The 14,279-nt window shown below is 34.9% G+C and overlaps 1 protein-coding gene across 1 annotated transcript in view; it reads left to right on the top strand.

The window, feature by feature from the left end:
- The window catches only part of RYR2 (ryanodine receptor 2), an 864,696-nt gene that overhangs the window by 604,336 nt on the left and 246,081 nt on the right, over nt 1–14,279 (top strand). The window contains exons 48-52 of the mRNA XM_069064486.1: nt 2,721–2,890; nt 4,014–4,234; nt 5,518–5,608; nt 11,551–11,691; nt 13,555–13,718. Coding sequence (XP_068920587.1) covers nt 2,721–2,890; nt 4,014–4,234; nt 5,518–5,608; nt 11,551–11,691; nt 13,555–13,718 — 787 coding nt within the window. The remainder of the gene's footprint in view (nt 1–2,720; nt 2,891–4,013; nt 4,235–5,517; nt 5,609–11,550; nt 11,692–13,554; nt 13,719–14,279) is intronic.

The following is a 14,279-nucleotide window of genomic DNA, read 5'->3' as shown; positions in this document are numbered from 1 at the left end:
GTCCTTCCAAATATAATGAAGAGAATATAATGGAAATAAAATTTACACATAAGTTGTTATTCAGTTCATTTTTATTTAGTTTTGTCTAAAATTGAGACTCATGATACATCTATAATTATTTTATAGTTTTATGAAAGAGTTTTGCGCACACACACATCATACACATATCCACATAGATACACCCACACCCATGAACACAGAGGAGATAGAAAGGTAACCTGTATTTTAGTTGTTGATAAATATGACATTTATATAAAAATGAAATTAATAACTGCATAATCAGTAGAAATTTGTTTCTGTCATGCTTTTTACATAATCCATAGTTTTATGTTAATTTCTCCTTCTAGATTCCATTTCTAATTCTGCTTTTCATTTTCATTTTCTCCAAATATACATTCTGGAAATTTAATGAATACTTCTGGTTTTTGTTCTTTTGCTTTTTCTTTTTCACGATCTTTCCCTATTAAACATCACACTTCATTTATTTTTTATATGAATCCTGATACTTCACCATATTTGTCATAGATAATGAAAAAAAATGATTCAACACATCTCTTTCAGTAACTTTTAGTGTGCCCTTAGATACTTCAGCTATTTTACATTATGTATATTACAGCTCTCCCAGAAACGTGGGCGGATGTCAGAGATCTTTTGTGTATATACTAAGCTCCATTACACACACACACACACACACACACATATATGTATATATACATACAATCTCTATAGCTCTCTTATTCCTTGCCCTCTCTATTCTAATCCTTGCTCAGTAATTGGAGAAAACTTTCTCCCTCTCTCTTTCCTTTTTCCTCTCATTTCCTTCTCTTCCCTCTTTGTCTCATCTCTTTATTTTCCCTTAATGAGATCCAAAATGTACTTACTCAGTACTGTAAGTATAGTGATTGTGTTAGTAACTATTGAAGTGACATTAGACAAATTAAAGCCCTTGGGGACATTTAAACAGCTGACATTCTTAATGGTACCCAGAAGTACCAGTTATAGCATCCACATTAGTTTACATCTACTTCTTCCTCATCTAGTTAAATTTGCTTTTCCTAGATTTGAGGAACCAACACACACACACATACATATACACACAGAGAGAAATGCACACATATGTGTATCACCAGCATTAAAAAAAAATTAATAAAGTTGTTATTGTTTTTCTGTTCTCAGTAATCTTGTCTTCTATTTTTTTTTTTTTACTACAAATGAAAACTTTTAAACACATTGTGGATTAAATGGGTTCTTGTAAGCTCTTCTGGGCAGGTAACCATCATTATACAGTTGTTGAGATAGAAAAAAAAATATGTTTCTAGTTCCAACTTACCTTTCCTAGATCTCTGGAACAATTTACACATGCATATATGTGATCTCTCTCTCACACATGTACACTGAAATTCTTCAAAATTATAAGACATAGTATATTGAAAAGTATAAAGTTTTGGAGCTTAAACCATTCGTGGGCTGGTGAATCCTATAATCTCTCCTTTTACTAAGATGATGAATAGGATTTTGACTCTGTTTTATTTTTCTACCATCTTCAGGATTAAATAGAATTCTATTTTGCCAAACTTATTTAAATAGCCAATATGTTTTTTATAAAATAGAAAATAAACTAGTCAGTTATGAGAGCACTTTTGTTAGTTAAAAATTATTATATAGGGGCAGCCAGGTGGCTCAGAAAGTAAGAGCACCAGCTCCAGTGTCGGGATGACCAGGGGATCAAATCTGGGCTCAGATACTTAGCCCCACACCCAGAAATAACTGGCCGTGTAACCTTGAGCGAGTTAAAAAAAAATTATTATATATTCTATATTCAGAAGAAATGAAACAATAGGAGCATAGGGAGCAGGGAGAAGACAAAGGAGGAATCTTTAGAGGTGGAGGAGGGAATAGGTAAAAGGGAAATAACTGAAGGGTGTTTAGATTTATGGGAATGGGAGGATAGGAGAGGGATCCTTGGAGGGGGATAGGCAGGTAATAGAAAGGCAAGATAGTGGATAGAAGTAAAGTAGAGGAGGCAGGAGGGATAGGAAACAAAATTATGCAGATACATAAAAACAAAAATCAGGAGTAGAATATGTTCGAGAAAGTATATGTATATTTGTATATGTGAATGTATTTATCTGTAGTTACAGAGAAACAAATCTAAATTTTATTGTAGTTTTCTGTAGGGGAGAGGGGATAAAAGAACAAAGTAAAAAAAGTGCAGAACAGAGAACAAAAGAAAACCTGCAAGGAAACAAAGAAAAGATGGACAATTCTCAACACAACTTGTGTCATTTATCATACAGACTTTTTTGAAATGAAAATTTGTTATGTATTTTGAATCCTCTCTTATGTTCTACTATGCACACAACATGCTTTTTTTTTCTTTCTTTGTATTTAAGTTCCAATATTTAAGTTTATGATATGTTTTTGATTCTTTTCTCTATTCTGTATTTGTGTTCCGGTCCTTGAGTCTAAAATAGGAAAAAAAAAAAAGATCTATTACATATTCTAGCACTCAGGGAATTATTTTTCTCCTAACCATTTGAATTCTTTTGGTGTCAATAATATCTGAAAGCAAGCTAAAAAAAGTTTTTTAAAGTCAATGGCTGGAAAAATTAAACAATCATTTTATTAATTTTTAAACTTTGAAAAAAGAAGAAACAGGAAAAGTCCTATGGTATCTCACCTTCAGATTAACATTAATAATGTTATTTTCTCACTTTTAGATGGAAATGTGGTGGAACCTGACATGTCAGCAGGATTTTGCCCGGATCACAAGGCAGCCATGGTTTTGTTCCTTGACAGGGTATATGGAATTGAGGTTCAAGATTTTCTTCTTCATCTTCTTGAGGTTGGCTTTCTGCCAGATCTCCGAGCTGCTGCTTCTTTAGACACGGTAACAATTTAAAAATCTATTTCAATTTAATGGTTTGTTTCAACTCATTGTTTGGGGGAGAGGGGCGTGAAAGATGACTCCACTTCAACAAATTAGAGAAAACAAGATAACTGAGATTCTTTTTTACCCCCAAAACTGATCTGTCCCTTAAAAACAAACAACTTTTCCTATTTTTCAAACATTTCAAAATGTTAAGAATTTCTACTATTTAAATGAGCATTTTGAAAAGCAGGGTTTGGTGACAAAGTAATAATATATATGATTATCATGATATTCATAAGATAAATAGGCTCTCTTGCAGTATATATTGAATGGCTTTCATGGAAGACATGTTAAAAGATTATTTAGTTGTATTTCAAGGCCCATACTGAAATTCTAAGTCGTGTATCAATAGTTAGGCCAATGTCTTTTATATTTTCAGATAAAAGAACTCTTCATATCTTAAGGGAAGTCAATTTCAAGTGGATATAAATATTATTATAAGGGTTACAATGTAGTTAATAGAACAAAAATGAGATCACACACAATTAAAGGTGTAAATTCTTTTTTGTCTTTTGCAAGAACTATTGTTTGTCTTTGTATTCCTGTTTCTAGTTCAGTGCTTTGTACAGAGTAGGTAGTTAATAAAAACTGTTCAAATAAAATCGTATATAAAGTGCGTTTCTTAAAATAAATGAAATAAACTAATGTATAGTAAAGAATTAATCTTTCATTTACTCTAATGGAGGCAATATGATCTTATAAATATGTTATTAAAATAAAACAAAAAGTCCAGAAATATTTATGTTTGTGAAATGCAATTACACACACACACACACACACATACACATTCATTTTGTGCCCCACTTTTGATTTGGTCCCACTTTCCTAAGACTTGGTAGAATTCATGGGAAGAGGGAAGAATACTTCAGGAACCTATGGATAATTCATTTATGGTGAATTGGAATCTGAATCTGTCTCAGTTTTCTTAAATCAGAAAATTATACAGCCATGTATATCACATGGGAGACCGTCTGTATTTATTCTTTCTTGGGTAAAGGAATGAATCTTGGTAATAGTTTATTCTTACTCTCCTTAATGTCCTGTGCCATATACATGCGACTCTTTGGTGTTCATTTCATAGGCTGCTCTTAGTGCCACAGACATGGCATTGGCTCTCAATCGGTATCTTTGCACAGCAGTCTTGCCTTTGTTGACAAGGTGTGCTCCTCTTTTTGCTGGCACTGAGCACCATGCTTCACTCATAGACTCACTGCTTCATACAGTGTACAGGCTATCCAAGGGCTGTTCTCTTACAAAAGCCCAGCGGGATTCCATAGAAGTCTGTCTTCTCTCTATTTGTGGGTAAGTAAAGACTTAAATCTGTGTTGAATTTCAGTTTTTCCAAGAAAAAGTTACTACTAGTCCTCAGTTAATAATAATGATATTATAAAGTAATAAATTTATTTCTGCTCAAGTGGGAAAGTGCTATTTAATCAACCTAGTCCTAAAAACAGATTCCAGAAATAGGCAATGCTTTTTCTCTGAACTTACTGAAATGCTTTGGACATGTGTGGGACAGAGACCACTACCAAAAAATCAATACAAATACTTAAATACCTGAAAGCATAAATGAGTTTATTGTTTTCTCATGAGAATGAGTCCCCCCCTCGTTACTCTAATAGTGCTGGCCAGGGAAGTACACATTGATTCCAGAAAGCAAGGTCCTTTTATACCTTAAGGCAACCACCCCCACACACACCTGCCCCGATCTCCTTCCCCTTATCCCATTGGCAGGGCTTCAGGGGGCACAGTCTATTTATGTCAGTCTTCCCCAGCAACAAATAACAAAGGACAAGAAAAGAAGGGAAACTGTGTTTCAGTAATAGAAAACTATTAACCCTTTTGAGGAGGCTTCACTTCTGAGAAATCATCCCTCATTGATATTTGTATTAGGTTAAATTTTTTTTTTCATTTTTCTGCTCCTACTTCTTTTTTGCCTCTTCCTCCCTCTGACTTCTTTCTACATTGATGTTTATTAGTACATTTTTCAGGGGATGGTTGAGGGGTTTTGTGTGTGTGTGTGTAACAATGTATAGTAATATTTTTCTATCTGTTGTTTCTGAAGACTTTAAATTTGAGAATTTCAGTGTGCTTTCTGGGAGGGGGATAGAAAGCGTAGGGTGCTTCATGTGATTTTTGTACGTGGGTGATGATTAAAAGATAGAGATATACATAAATTGAGGGTATATCTAAGTTTATTATATATATATATATATATATATATAATATGGAAGGCACTGACTATACTTTAAAATTTTAATATATGTTTTGTGGTATATTACTACTATGGAACCATTTGAAAAATACTGTTTTTATTAACTTCAGTTTCCTATTTTCATTTTTGTTTGTTTTCATCATGTTATTTTGTGACAAAAATTACTGATATTTAATTCTCTAACCAAGCAATTCCACCTAATTTGGCACAGATTGTGTACCTGAAGTTAAGTGGTCTAGATAAGAGTTCTAGTTCATGTCATGAATTATAATAGGTGCTTAAATGAAAGTTCACTTTTATCATTATTTTTATCATATAAATGATAATAATGATATAAGAATTATCAATTATTATATCATTGTTTCAACAGCCAGTTGAGACCTTCCATGATGCAACACTTGCTAAGAAGATTAGTTTTCGATGTTCCATTATTAAATGAACATGCTAAGATGCCTCTTAAGGTAAGTGTGGGCAGAGTTTATGGTTAAATGGTCACTTGTTTCTCCTATTTTACTTCCTATAGAGTAATAATCTTCTAATATTTTTTTTTCTAGAATCACTTTCCTGAGAGTGGATAGTTGATAGTAAAAACAAACAAAAACCCATAACCCATATGTAGACAACAAGACAACCAAATCTCAGTGACAACTATGAGATAAATTTGTTTTTTTGCTTTACGATATCTAATACAACTTGGTTAACCATACTTTGTTCATTTATTTAGCGCTGTCTGAGGTTGTATATTTTATTTCTAGCCTTCTCTTTTGAATTTTGCGTCTCGTGTATTATTCATCTCCTAAATTGTTCTGTATTTTGCCTTTTAGTCTTGGGTGGCATTCATTTTGGCATATCAACATAGATGTTTACGTGTGTGTATGTGTGTGTGTGTGTGTGTGTGTGTGTGTGTACATGGACTGTTTTGCTTTTTTTTCTACCTTCATTTCTGAAACACACTCTTTATCACATATTTCAGGCTTTAACTAAATGTTCTTTTAACCACTTCTTATTAAGCACATTAATAGCCCAAGAACTTATATTTTGACCTTTGTCACATTATCCAAATTTTTCTCAGATACTATTTTTTATCTGTTCTTTAAAAAAAAAACAATTTGCCTTTAGCTTCTAAAGCTTTGATCTTGTATTAAAAAAAACAACAACAAAAAAAAATCACCTGTTTTTCTAAATTTAATCTTCAGTTTCTTACCTAAGACTTAATAATCCTTGGCAGTGCTTTTTAGGTTCCTTCTAGATCATTTTTTTTTTTGGCCCCAGATGAATCAGTAGTTGACAGAGGCCATTAAGATTTTCTTCACCTATCAGATAAATAGCTGAAAGAAAACAAACCTATATTATTTAAGCTAATTTCTCCAGACGCTTTGATATCCCTCAGCAGAAACTTAATCACAACTAAACATCTTTTTTTTTTTTTGGTGAACATTATTCAATAGCAATTCTCTGTATAGAATGTATAGATCCATGTCATTATTCTTTGGAAAAGAAGTTGCTTTCTCCTTAAAGTCCAACTCCCTACATTCATGGGAAGAGCCTCATGTCTTTTAGTTATCTCTAAGTATTTAGTGTTTATCTTTCTTTGATTGTTTTTTTTTTTTTTTACATTTGTACATCTTCCAACCTTCAGGTATTACCCTTTGGCTCCTTAGATTCCTTATTGTATTTTTTCCTTGATTCTCTTTAAAAATTAACTTTCCTGCCCCTGATACTCTGAAGAGTAGAAGATGATTTGTTTATCCAGCCTTTTCACCTTCTACAAAAAGGAAACTGACCTGCATATGTAGCTATTAATCTTGACAGCCTTCTGCTAGTTCTTATATTCTCTACCCTTAGTTGAGTGGGCAGTCACTAATCTGCAGCATTCAGCATACAAAAGGTTTGTGGATCCTGCTGTGGCCATGAAATAAATGGTTGGTGAGAATAAATAGAAATCTGCTAAGGCTGTTAGTAATTAACAGTACTGCCTACATTGTCAGCATTTGTTTTGTTAGAATCTCATGCTTTCTACCTAAATGTAGACAAATGCTTAACAATGGGGAGCAGCACACTGATCATTTATTTCACTGAGAGACCTAGCGAAGAATACCGTGGGGCTGTTTAGGAACCTGGTAACCTGTTTTTGAGATTTCACAGTTACAGATCTTTTTATTGATCATGGTGTCTAATAATGCTGTCTGTAGTCTGCGCTGCCTCAGGGTTCCTGCAGGGCTGGCCTTCTTTGGCCTGTCATTGGTGTGATGACTGACCAGTTGGGAGGCTGTTGCTAGATCTAGTTGCCACATGCCCTGGTCCCAAGTGTCTTTTCAACAGGCACCCCTTGCAGTGTCCCTGGAAGTTTGAAGTATCTTGCCTATGACTCTACTAGCTCTCCTTCACAGCCTCCTGGATGGTTTGTATATGTGGTATGTGGAGTTGGGAAGACCTGAGTTCACATTTTACCTCAAATATCTATCAATTGTGTGACCGTGGAACATTATCTAGCCTCAAGTCTGCCTTTTACTCCTCAGTAAAATGGATATAATAATAGCACTTGTCTCTAAAGGTTGTTAATGAGGATTAAGTGATACATATAAAGCACTACATAATGCTAGCTAAGAGAATCTTTCTTTTTTCAAATGCCATCCAGTTCTTCTTTGATCACTTTTGTAAAGATTCTCCTTTGCATCTGGTCAAAGGAAAATTCAAGAGATATTTCCAACTACCCAAAGATTCAAAAGAAACTTCTGATCGTCACCCCAATCTAGGCAAGTTAGGTCAGTCAGGACCACCCTCTTCTCCCCTTCCCGCCACCTCCCACCCTGTCTAGTCACTGTCCAGATTGCTTCAAGAAAGAATCCTTTTCTGTGCTAGTCTGGAGAGAAGGGAAGCAAGACAGTGTTTTGGAGTTAATTCCTTTTAGATTAGTCCAAAGATTTCAGACTAGGATATTTTTAAAAATGCTTTATTATTTCTGAAAGAGGGAACAAAGGGTTTTAGTTTGCTTCCACAACAATTATAAGATGGGGAAAGTGTGGTTAACAGTTTGTTTTAAAAAGATTATAGGACTACAGTAGACTACAAGTTCAGTATGTTATGCCATCAAGCTAATGTGATCTTGGACTACATGAAGAGAAGCAAAATTTCTAGGAAGAAGGAGGTGATAATCATTCTGGTATCTGCTCTAGTTAGGCTACAGCTAGAGTACTACTTTTAGTTATGGGTACTATAGTTTTAAAAGGACATTTATAAACTGGAAAATGTTCACAGGAGGAAGGTAGGATGATGAACGGTCTTGAATCCATATCATATGAAGATTGGTTGAAGGAACTGGTTATTTTTAGACTTTAGAAGAGAAGTCTGAAGGGGGATTTGATTATTTGTTATATTCAAGTATCCTTTTGTAAGGCCAAGCATGAATAGCTTTCCAGAGGATTCCTATTGTGAACAGCTTCAGGGTTCTGATTACATAGTATAGTGGACTCTCTATTCAGTAATAAACTAAAGCAAAACATTGACAGAAACCAAAGTACAGTATTCACAATGTTATAACATAGCAACTTATCACTAAAGTGGCCACATAGTTTTCGCCAAAGTAGCCACACAGTTTTGAGCAAAAGATATCATTCAGTAAGAACTTAACTCAGTCATCCTTAAGGAGCAAACCTTTGTACAAAGTACCAAGGTCAAAGTTCTCCACCCCTAGGTCACAGTAAATCATAATCTTCTCAGTCAGCATTAAGTACTCAAGAAGAGGTCTTTTCATCTTGACTCAGGCTGGTTCTCAGATTCCATGGTTCCTTTTCCATGGGTCCAGCTCCTGCCCAGATCTATCCAACTGTCACCTGGATTCAAAGGCCAGCAGCTCTCAGCTATTTGTCCAGCTCCTCACCCAGTTCCCATTCCACACTGAAGTTCACAGTGTCAAGTCCACTTCAAAGTCCTTCACAGTTCCTGTTTCTGGGAAGAAAAAACTTAACAGAGCCAAAACAATATTCATGCACATTGCCGGCACCATCATAAATTCACTATCTGCCTGTGAAATCAACAAAGTCCAAGAGGTCAACATAAATCATCAGCATAGAAATCAACACAGACCCACAAACAAGGTCTGAGAGGTCAACACAAATCATCAGAAAAGTCCCAGGACCTCTGAAACCCTCCTCTAGGACTTATGTAAACAAACAACCAGAAAATCCTCTTTCAGGGCTTCTGAACTAGCAGTAGGGTTCCAGGGCTTCTGTACAAAGTATCACAAACAAAAATCAACACAAACAGAATAGACAAACGTAGAGTGCCAGGATACCACAAGTTTTCTCCTTCTCAACTCTGCTACTATAAGAGTTCTCTTCTCAGTTCTTCTCTCTCCCGGCCTGGGCTTCTCCTTATATATGGTCATTAGCCCCTCCCAACAGGGGTTCACAAGTTCTGTTTCCTAACAAAGACTTGATATAACTGTGGGCGAGGCTTAAAAAGAAACTTGAACTGAAACAAGATGCTAAATGATTAAATAGCTGAAACCAGGTGTTAACTACTTCTTTGCTTGCCATTACACCTTGAGAACAAGGACTGTCTTTTGCCTCTTTTTGTATCCTTAGCACTTGTATCCTTGTACACTTAGCAAAGTGCCTGGCACATAGCAGGATAGTAGGAGCTTAATAAGTATTTGAATGTATGAAAACTCTTCTATTTGACCCCAGAAGGCAGAACCAAGCTCAATGGGTAAACAAAGAGGTAAATTTAGCTTCAATGTCAAAAATTTTTCCTAATAATTAAAACTCTCCCCAAATGGATGGGCTACCCAGAATGGTGGTAGATTTCAAGTTCTTAGAGGTTTTCTGGAAGAGACTGAATTACTACTTGCTAGACATATTGTAGTGGGAGTTATTTTCATGTATTGCTTTGACTATGTGGCTGCTAATAGGGTCCTGCAGTACCAATGCAATGTTTACAACACCCATGATCATGATAAATATACTGACTGTGACTATAAATATTCCTGTATGGTGCTTGATTGTGAAATACAACAAACTCTCCACATAAAGGACAGAAGGAAAACATTTATTCAAACACCAGAAAACCAAATCCCAACACCAGGAAACTGAATCCATCATAGCAACATAGAAGTTAATGCACCACAACATAGCAGAGAGCCATGCCTTCTTTTAACCCTCCCACAAACCAATACAAGATCAGTATTTTACTCACAAACTTAACTAGCTTCTTGCCTGAGTGTCCTTTCTCTCCCACCTTCTCTGTGGCTCAGACTCATAGCTTCCTGTGGACTCTTTTCTAGCCTTCAGCAATCTTCCCACCACAGGCTCCTTGTGACTACATTCAGCCTATTAGGGAGGAGAGTTTATTTTCAAAGCAGTAAAGGTCTTCAAATTCCACTAGGCTTATTAAGGGACAGGGAAGATTTTCAAATTCCCATTACCAATACAGGTCCCTTAGAATTATCAGATTCTGTCATTCTTTGGCTAAAAGGAGAGAGAATAGAATCCGGGAAATATTAGGTAAGCTTTTTCAAAAGAAATTTAGTTTTGAGCTAAGTCTTCTAAAATTGATAGACAAAGATGGACAGAAAAGGAAAGAGTATAAGCAAAGATACATAGTTGTGTAAAAATACTTTTTTCCAGTTGTTGTGCCTTATTCCTATTCAGTATCTAAAGGTCATTGTGAATTACATTATTATTCAATTCAACCTTTTACAAATAGAAACAAACAGGAAATTAATGAACATGTGTATTTTTTTTCTGTGTTTTAGTGTCATGAAATCATAGAATCTCAGAGGTCATCTGGTCTGATACATTCTTAAACAGGAATAATGTGTACAGCAAAGCCTGACAGGTGGTCACCCAGGCTCTACTTGAAAATATCCAGAAATGATTTACTACCTAATGATGTCCCATGCCATTTTTGGAAAGCTGCAGTTGTTAGGAAATTTTCCTTATACTGAACCAAAATCTGCTTCTCTGCTAGTGCTATTCATTGCTGTTAGTTTTGCTTCCCTGGGACCAAATAGAACAGGTTTATCAAAACTCATCATTCTAAGTTCAAATTCGGTCTGACACTTCCTAATTGTGTGACCCTGGGCAAGACACTTAATTTTGTTTACCTCAATTTCCTCATCAGTAAAATGAGCTGGAGAAGGAAATGGTAAACCACTCTAGCATCTATGCCAAAAAAAACCCAAATGGTGACACAAAAGAGTCAGACATACCTAAAAAAAATGAGTAAAATCTGATCCAAAGAGATACAAACCCAGCAAGTCAAATGAAATTTAAAGAAATTCAGATGAAGTTGGTAAATTTCATTTCTGAGTTGGTAGCATTGCATCATATTAGAATTCTGGATGGGAATTCATGAAAAGAACTGTTTTTTGCTTTTGACTTTTAAAATTATTTATACATAGCTGCTGACAAATCATTATGAGAGATGCTGGAAGTATTACTGCCTGCCTGGAGGCTGGGGGAATTTTGGTGCTGCCTCAGAAGAAGAGCTTCATTTGTCAAGGAAGTTGTTCTGGGGCATTTTTGATGCCCTGTCTCAAAAGGTAATTTGTTATTTCCTTCATACTTTGTAAGTTGATGGTTTGCTTAATAAGCAACCTGAGTTTTCCTCAGATGGTTTTTCTAGTGTATTGTTGGATTGCATCTGAAACTTAAACAACCATTATAAAATTCCTCTACATTTCTGTCTCTACCTTTCATGCCTGCATAGAACTCCCAATGTTCCCTCAAAAGTACTTTAAATATCTATATTAACATTTTTTTTCAAAATCATCATTGTTGTGTATATAACCTCCTCAAGTATTTAAGGACCCAAATGATGAAATATCCATGAATATGACAAAATGTTATATATATTTCATGGTAAATACCAGTGGATCTGAATAGATCATATCTAAAAGGTCATCTTTCCTGTTCATTCTCTCAGTGCTAAGGGAATGCAAGATAACCTTGGATTATAATATTAATAGCATTTATACTATGCCTTAATTTTTGCAAAGCACTCATAGTTGCTTCATTTGAGTTAATTCTAATGTATAACTAGTACTGTTTATACGTTGGTACTAGGTGTTCTGTAAATTAAAGTATTTCTCTTTTATGGTATTGATATTTTACCAATTTTTTAAATGTATTGAGTGTCTTTTGTGTAAAAAGAATGCTAGGTGTTAAAGGAGGTTCAAGTATGAAAATACTGTATTTGCCCTCAAGGATTTTCCTATTTAGTGTAAATTATATATATATATATATATATATATATATATATATATATATATATATAAACAACCAGAATACAAAAAATGTAACACCCAAGATTGCATTTGTCATAGATAATCAACAAACAGGACCATTCATGCATGACAGTCTATTGAAGAGTTGATTTGATTTAAAACTATTAAACTTTATGTTACATTTTTATCTTGCTGAGGTGGTACCTCTGACACACACTGAGTATATAACCCCAGAGTAATTTCTTTACCTCTAGTGTCCTAGGTAATTTCCTAAGACTACAAATTTCAGGGCATATAGGTAGCTCAGTGAATAGTGCTGGTTATGGAGTTGGGAAGACATCATCCTTAATTCAAATCTGACCTCAGAGGCTTCCTAGTTGTGTGACCCTGGGAAAGTCACTTACCCCTGTTTGCCTCAGTTTCCTCATCTGTAAAATGAGCTGGAGGAGGAAATGGCAAATCATTACAGCATTTCTGCTAAGAAAACTCCAAATGGGGTCACAAGGAATTGGACATGACTGTGAACAACAAACTGCCAAGAAGGTGCCAGCTTGGATTGGTGGAAGAAGTTTTTCACCAATAGTTCTTTATTACTGATGAAATCACAGATCTAATTGCTGCTCCAATTCCTACCAGTCCCTCCATACACATTTTGATCTTATTTTCTATTGACTGTATTATGTAAAAGAAAATGCTTTTTTAATTATTTATTTTTAGTTTGTAACATTCAGTTCCGCAAGCTTTTGAGTTCCAAATTGCCTCCCCCTCCTTCTATTCCCCACTCTTGAGGATGGCGTGCAATCTGATAAAGGCTCTACATATACATTCACATTAAACATATTTTCACATTGTCATGTTGCAAAGAAGAATTATAACTGATGAAATGAACCATGAGAAAGAAGAAACAAAACAAAACAAAAAAGAGAGAGAGCAAATAGTATGTTTTGATTGCATTGAGACTCCATAATTCTTTCTCTGGATGTGGATAGCATTTTTCATCATGAGCCTTTTGGAGTTGTCTTAGATCTTTGCATTGCCAAGAAGAGCCAAGTCTATCAAAGTTAGTCATCACACAGTGTGGCTGTAACTGATTCTTCTGTATTGTTTAATCATCCTCAGTGGTAATGGAGGCAAGCTTTGCTGAACTCAGTACTTGTTCTATCCTCTGCTTCTCCACAGAAATATGAACAAGAATTATTCAAGCTGGCATTGCCCTGTCTTAGTGCTGTTGCTGGAGCCTTGCCTCCTGACTACATGGAGTCAAACTATGTCAGTATGATGGAAAAGCAGTCATCGATGGATTCTGAAGGAAACTTTAACCCACAGCCTGTTGATACCTCAAAGTATGGACTCTTTCTATTGCAGCAGATTTTTATTGTAAATGATTTGTGAAGTCTGAATTTTCATAAGGTACTAAAGTGAACTTTCTGTAATCCCTGACCAAGTTTATTAATAGTAATAGGCAAGGAAATTAATAGGTGATGTTTCAATAGAAATTTACCCTGAAATATTTGTTAATGATTATAACTAAATTTCTGCATACTTTATTTCTCTCAGCAGTTCTCAACATGTATTGCAGAGTTGTTTATATGATACATCACAATCACTTTAATCACCACTGAATCTCACTAAGGGCTGTGGTGTCAGTAGAACTTTTTGTTTCATGATACAAACCATGGCACAGTAATTTAGGGCAATGTAACTTGAGAATTCACTTATGGAAATGATAACATACAATTAGACATTTTAAAATATCAATTATAGGTAAAAATACTGTTCAGGTTAAAGAAATAGCTAATGCTTAGGAGTAGTTTGGCATAGGCAACATTGTCTGTATTAAACAGTCAGGAAAGATAATTTTTGAAATGTCATCAGTGATTCTTTTTTTTTTTAATCTTCTCTGA

Source organism: Petaurus breviceps, unplaced genomic scaffold (assembly GCF_028583685.1).
Source record: "Petaurus breviceps papuanus isolate PSGF00001 unplaced genomic scaffold, PetGlider_PUasm1.0 90633, whole genome shotgun sequence".
In the NCBI taxonomy this organism is placed as follows: domain Eukaryota; kingdom Metazoa; phylum Chordata; class Mammalia; order Diprotodontia; family Petauridae; genus Petaurus; species Petaurus breviceps.
This window is presented reverse-complemented; position numbering and strand designations above follow the sequence as displayed.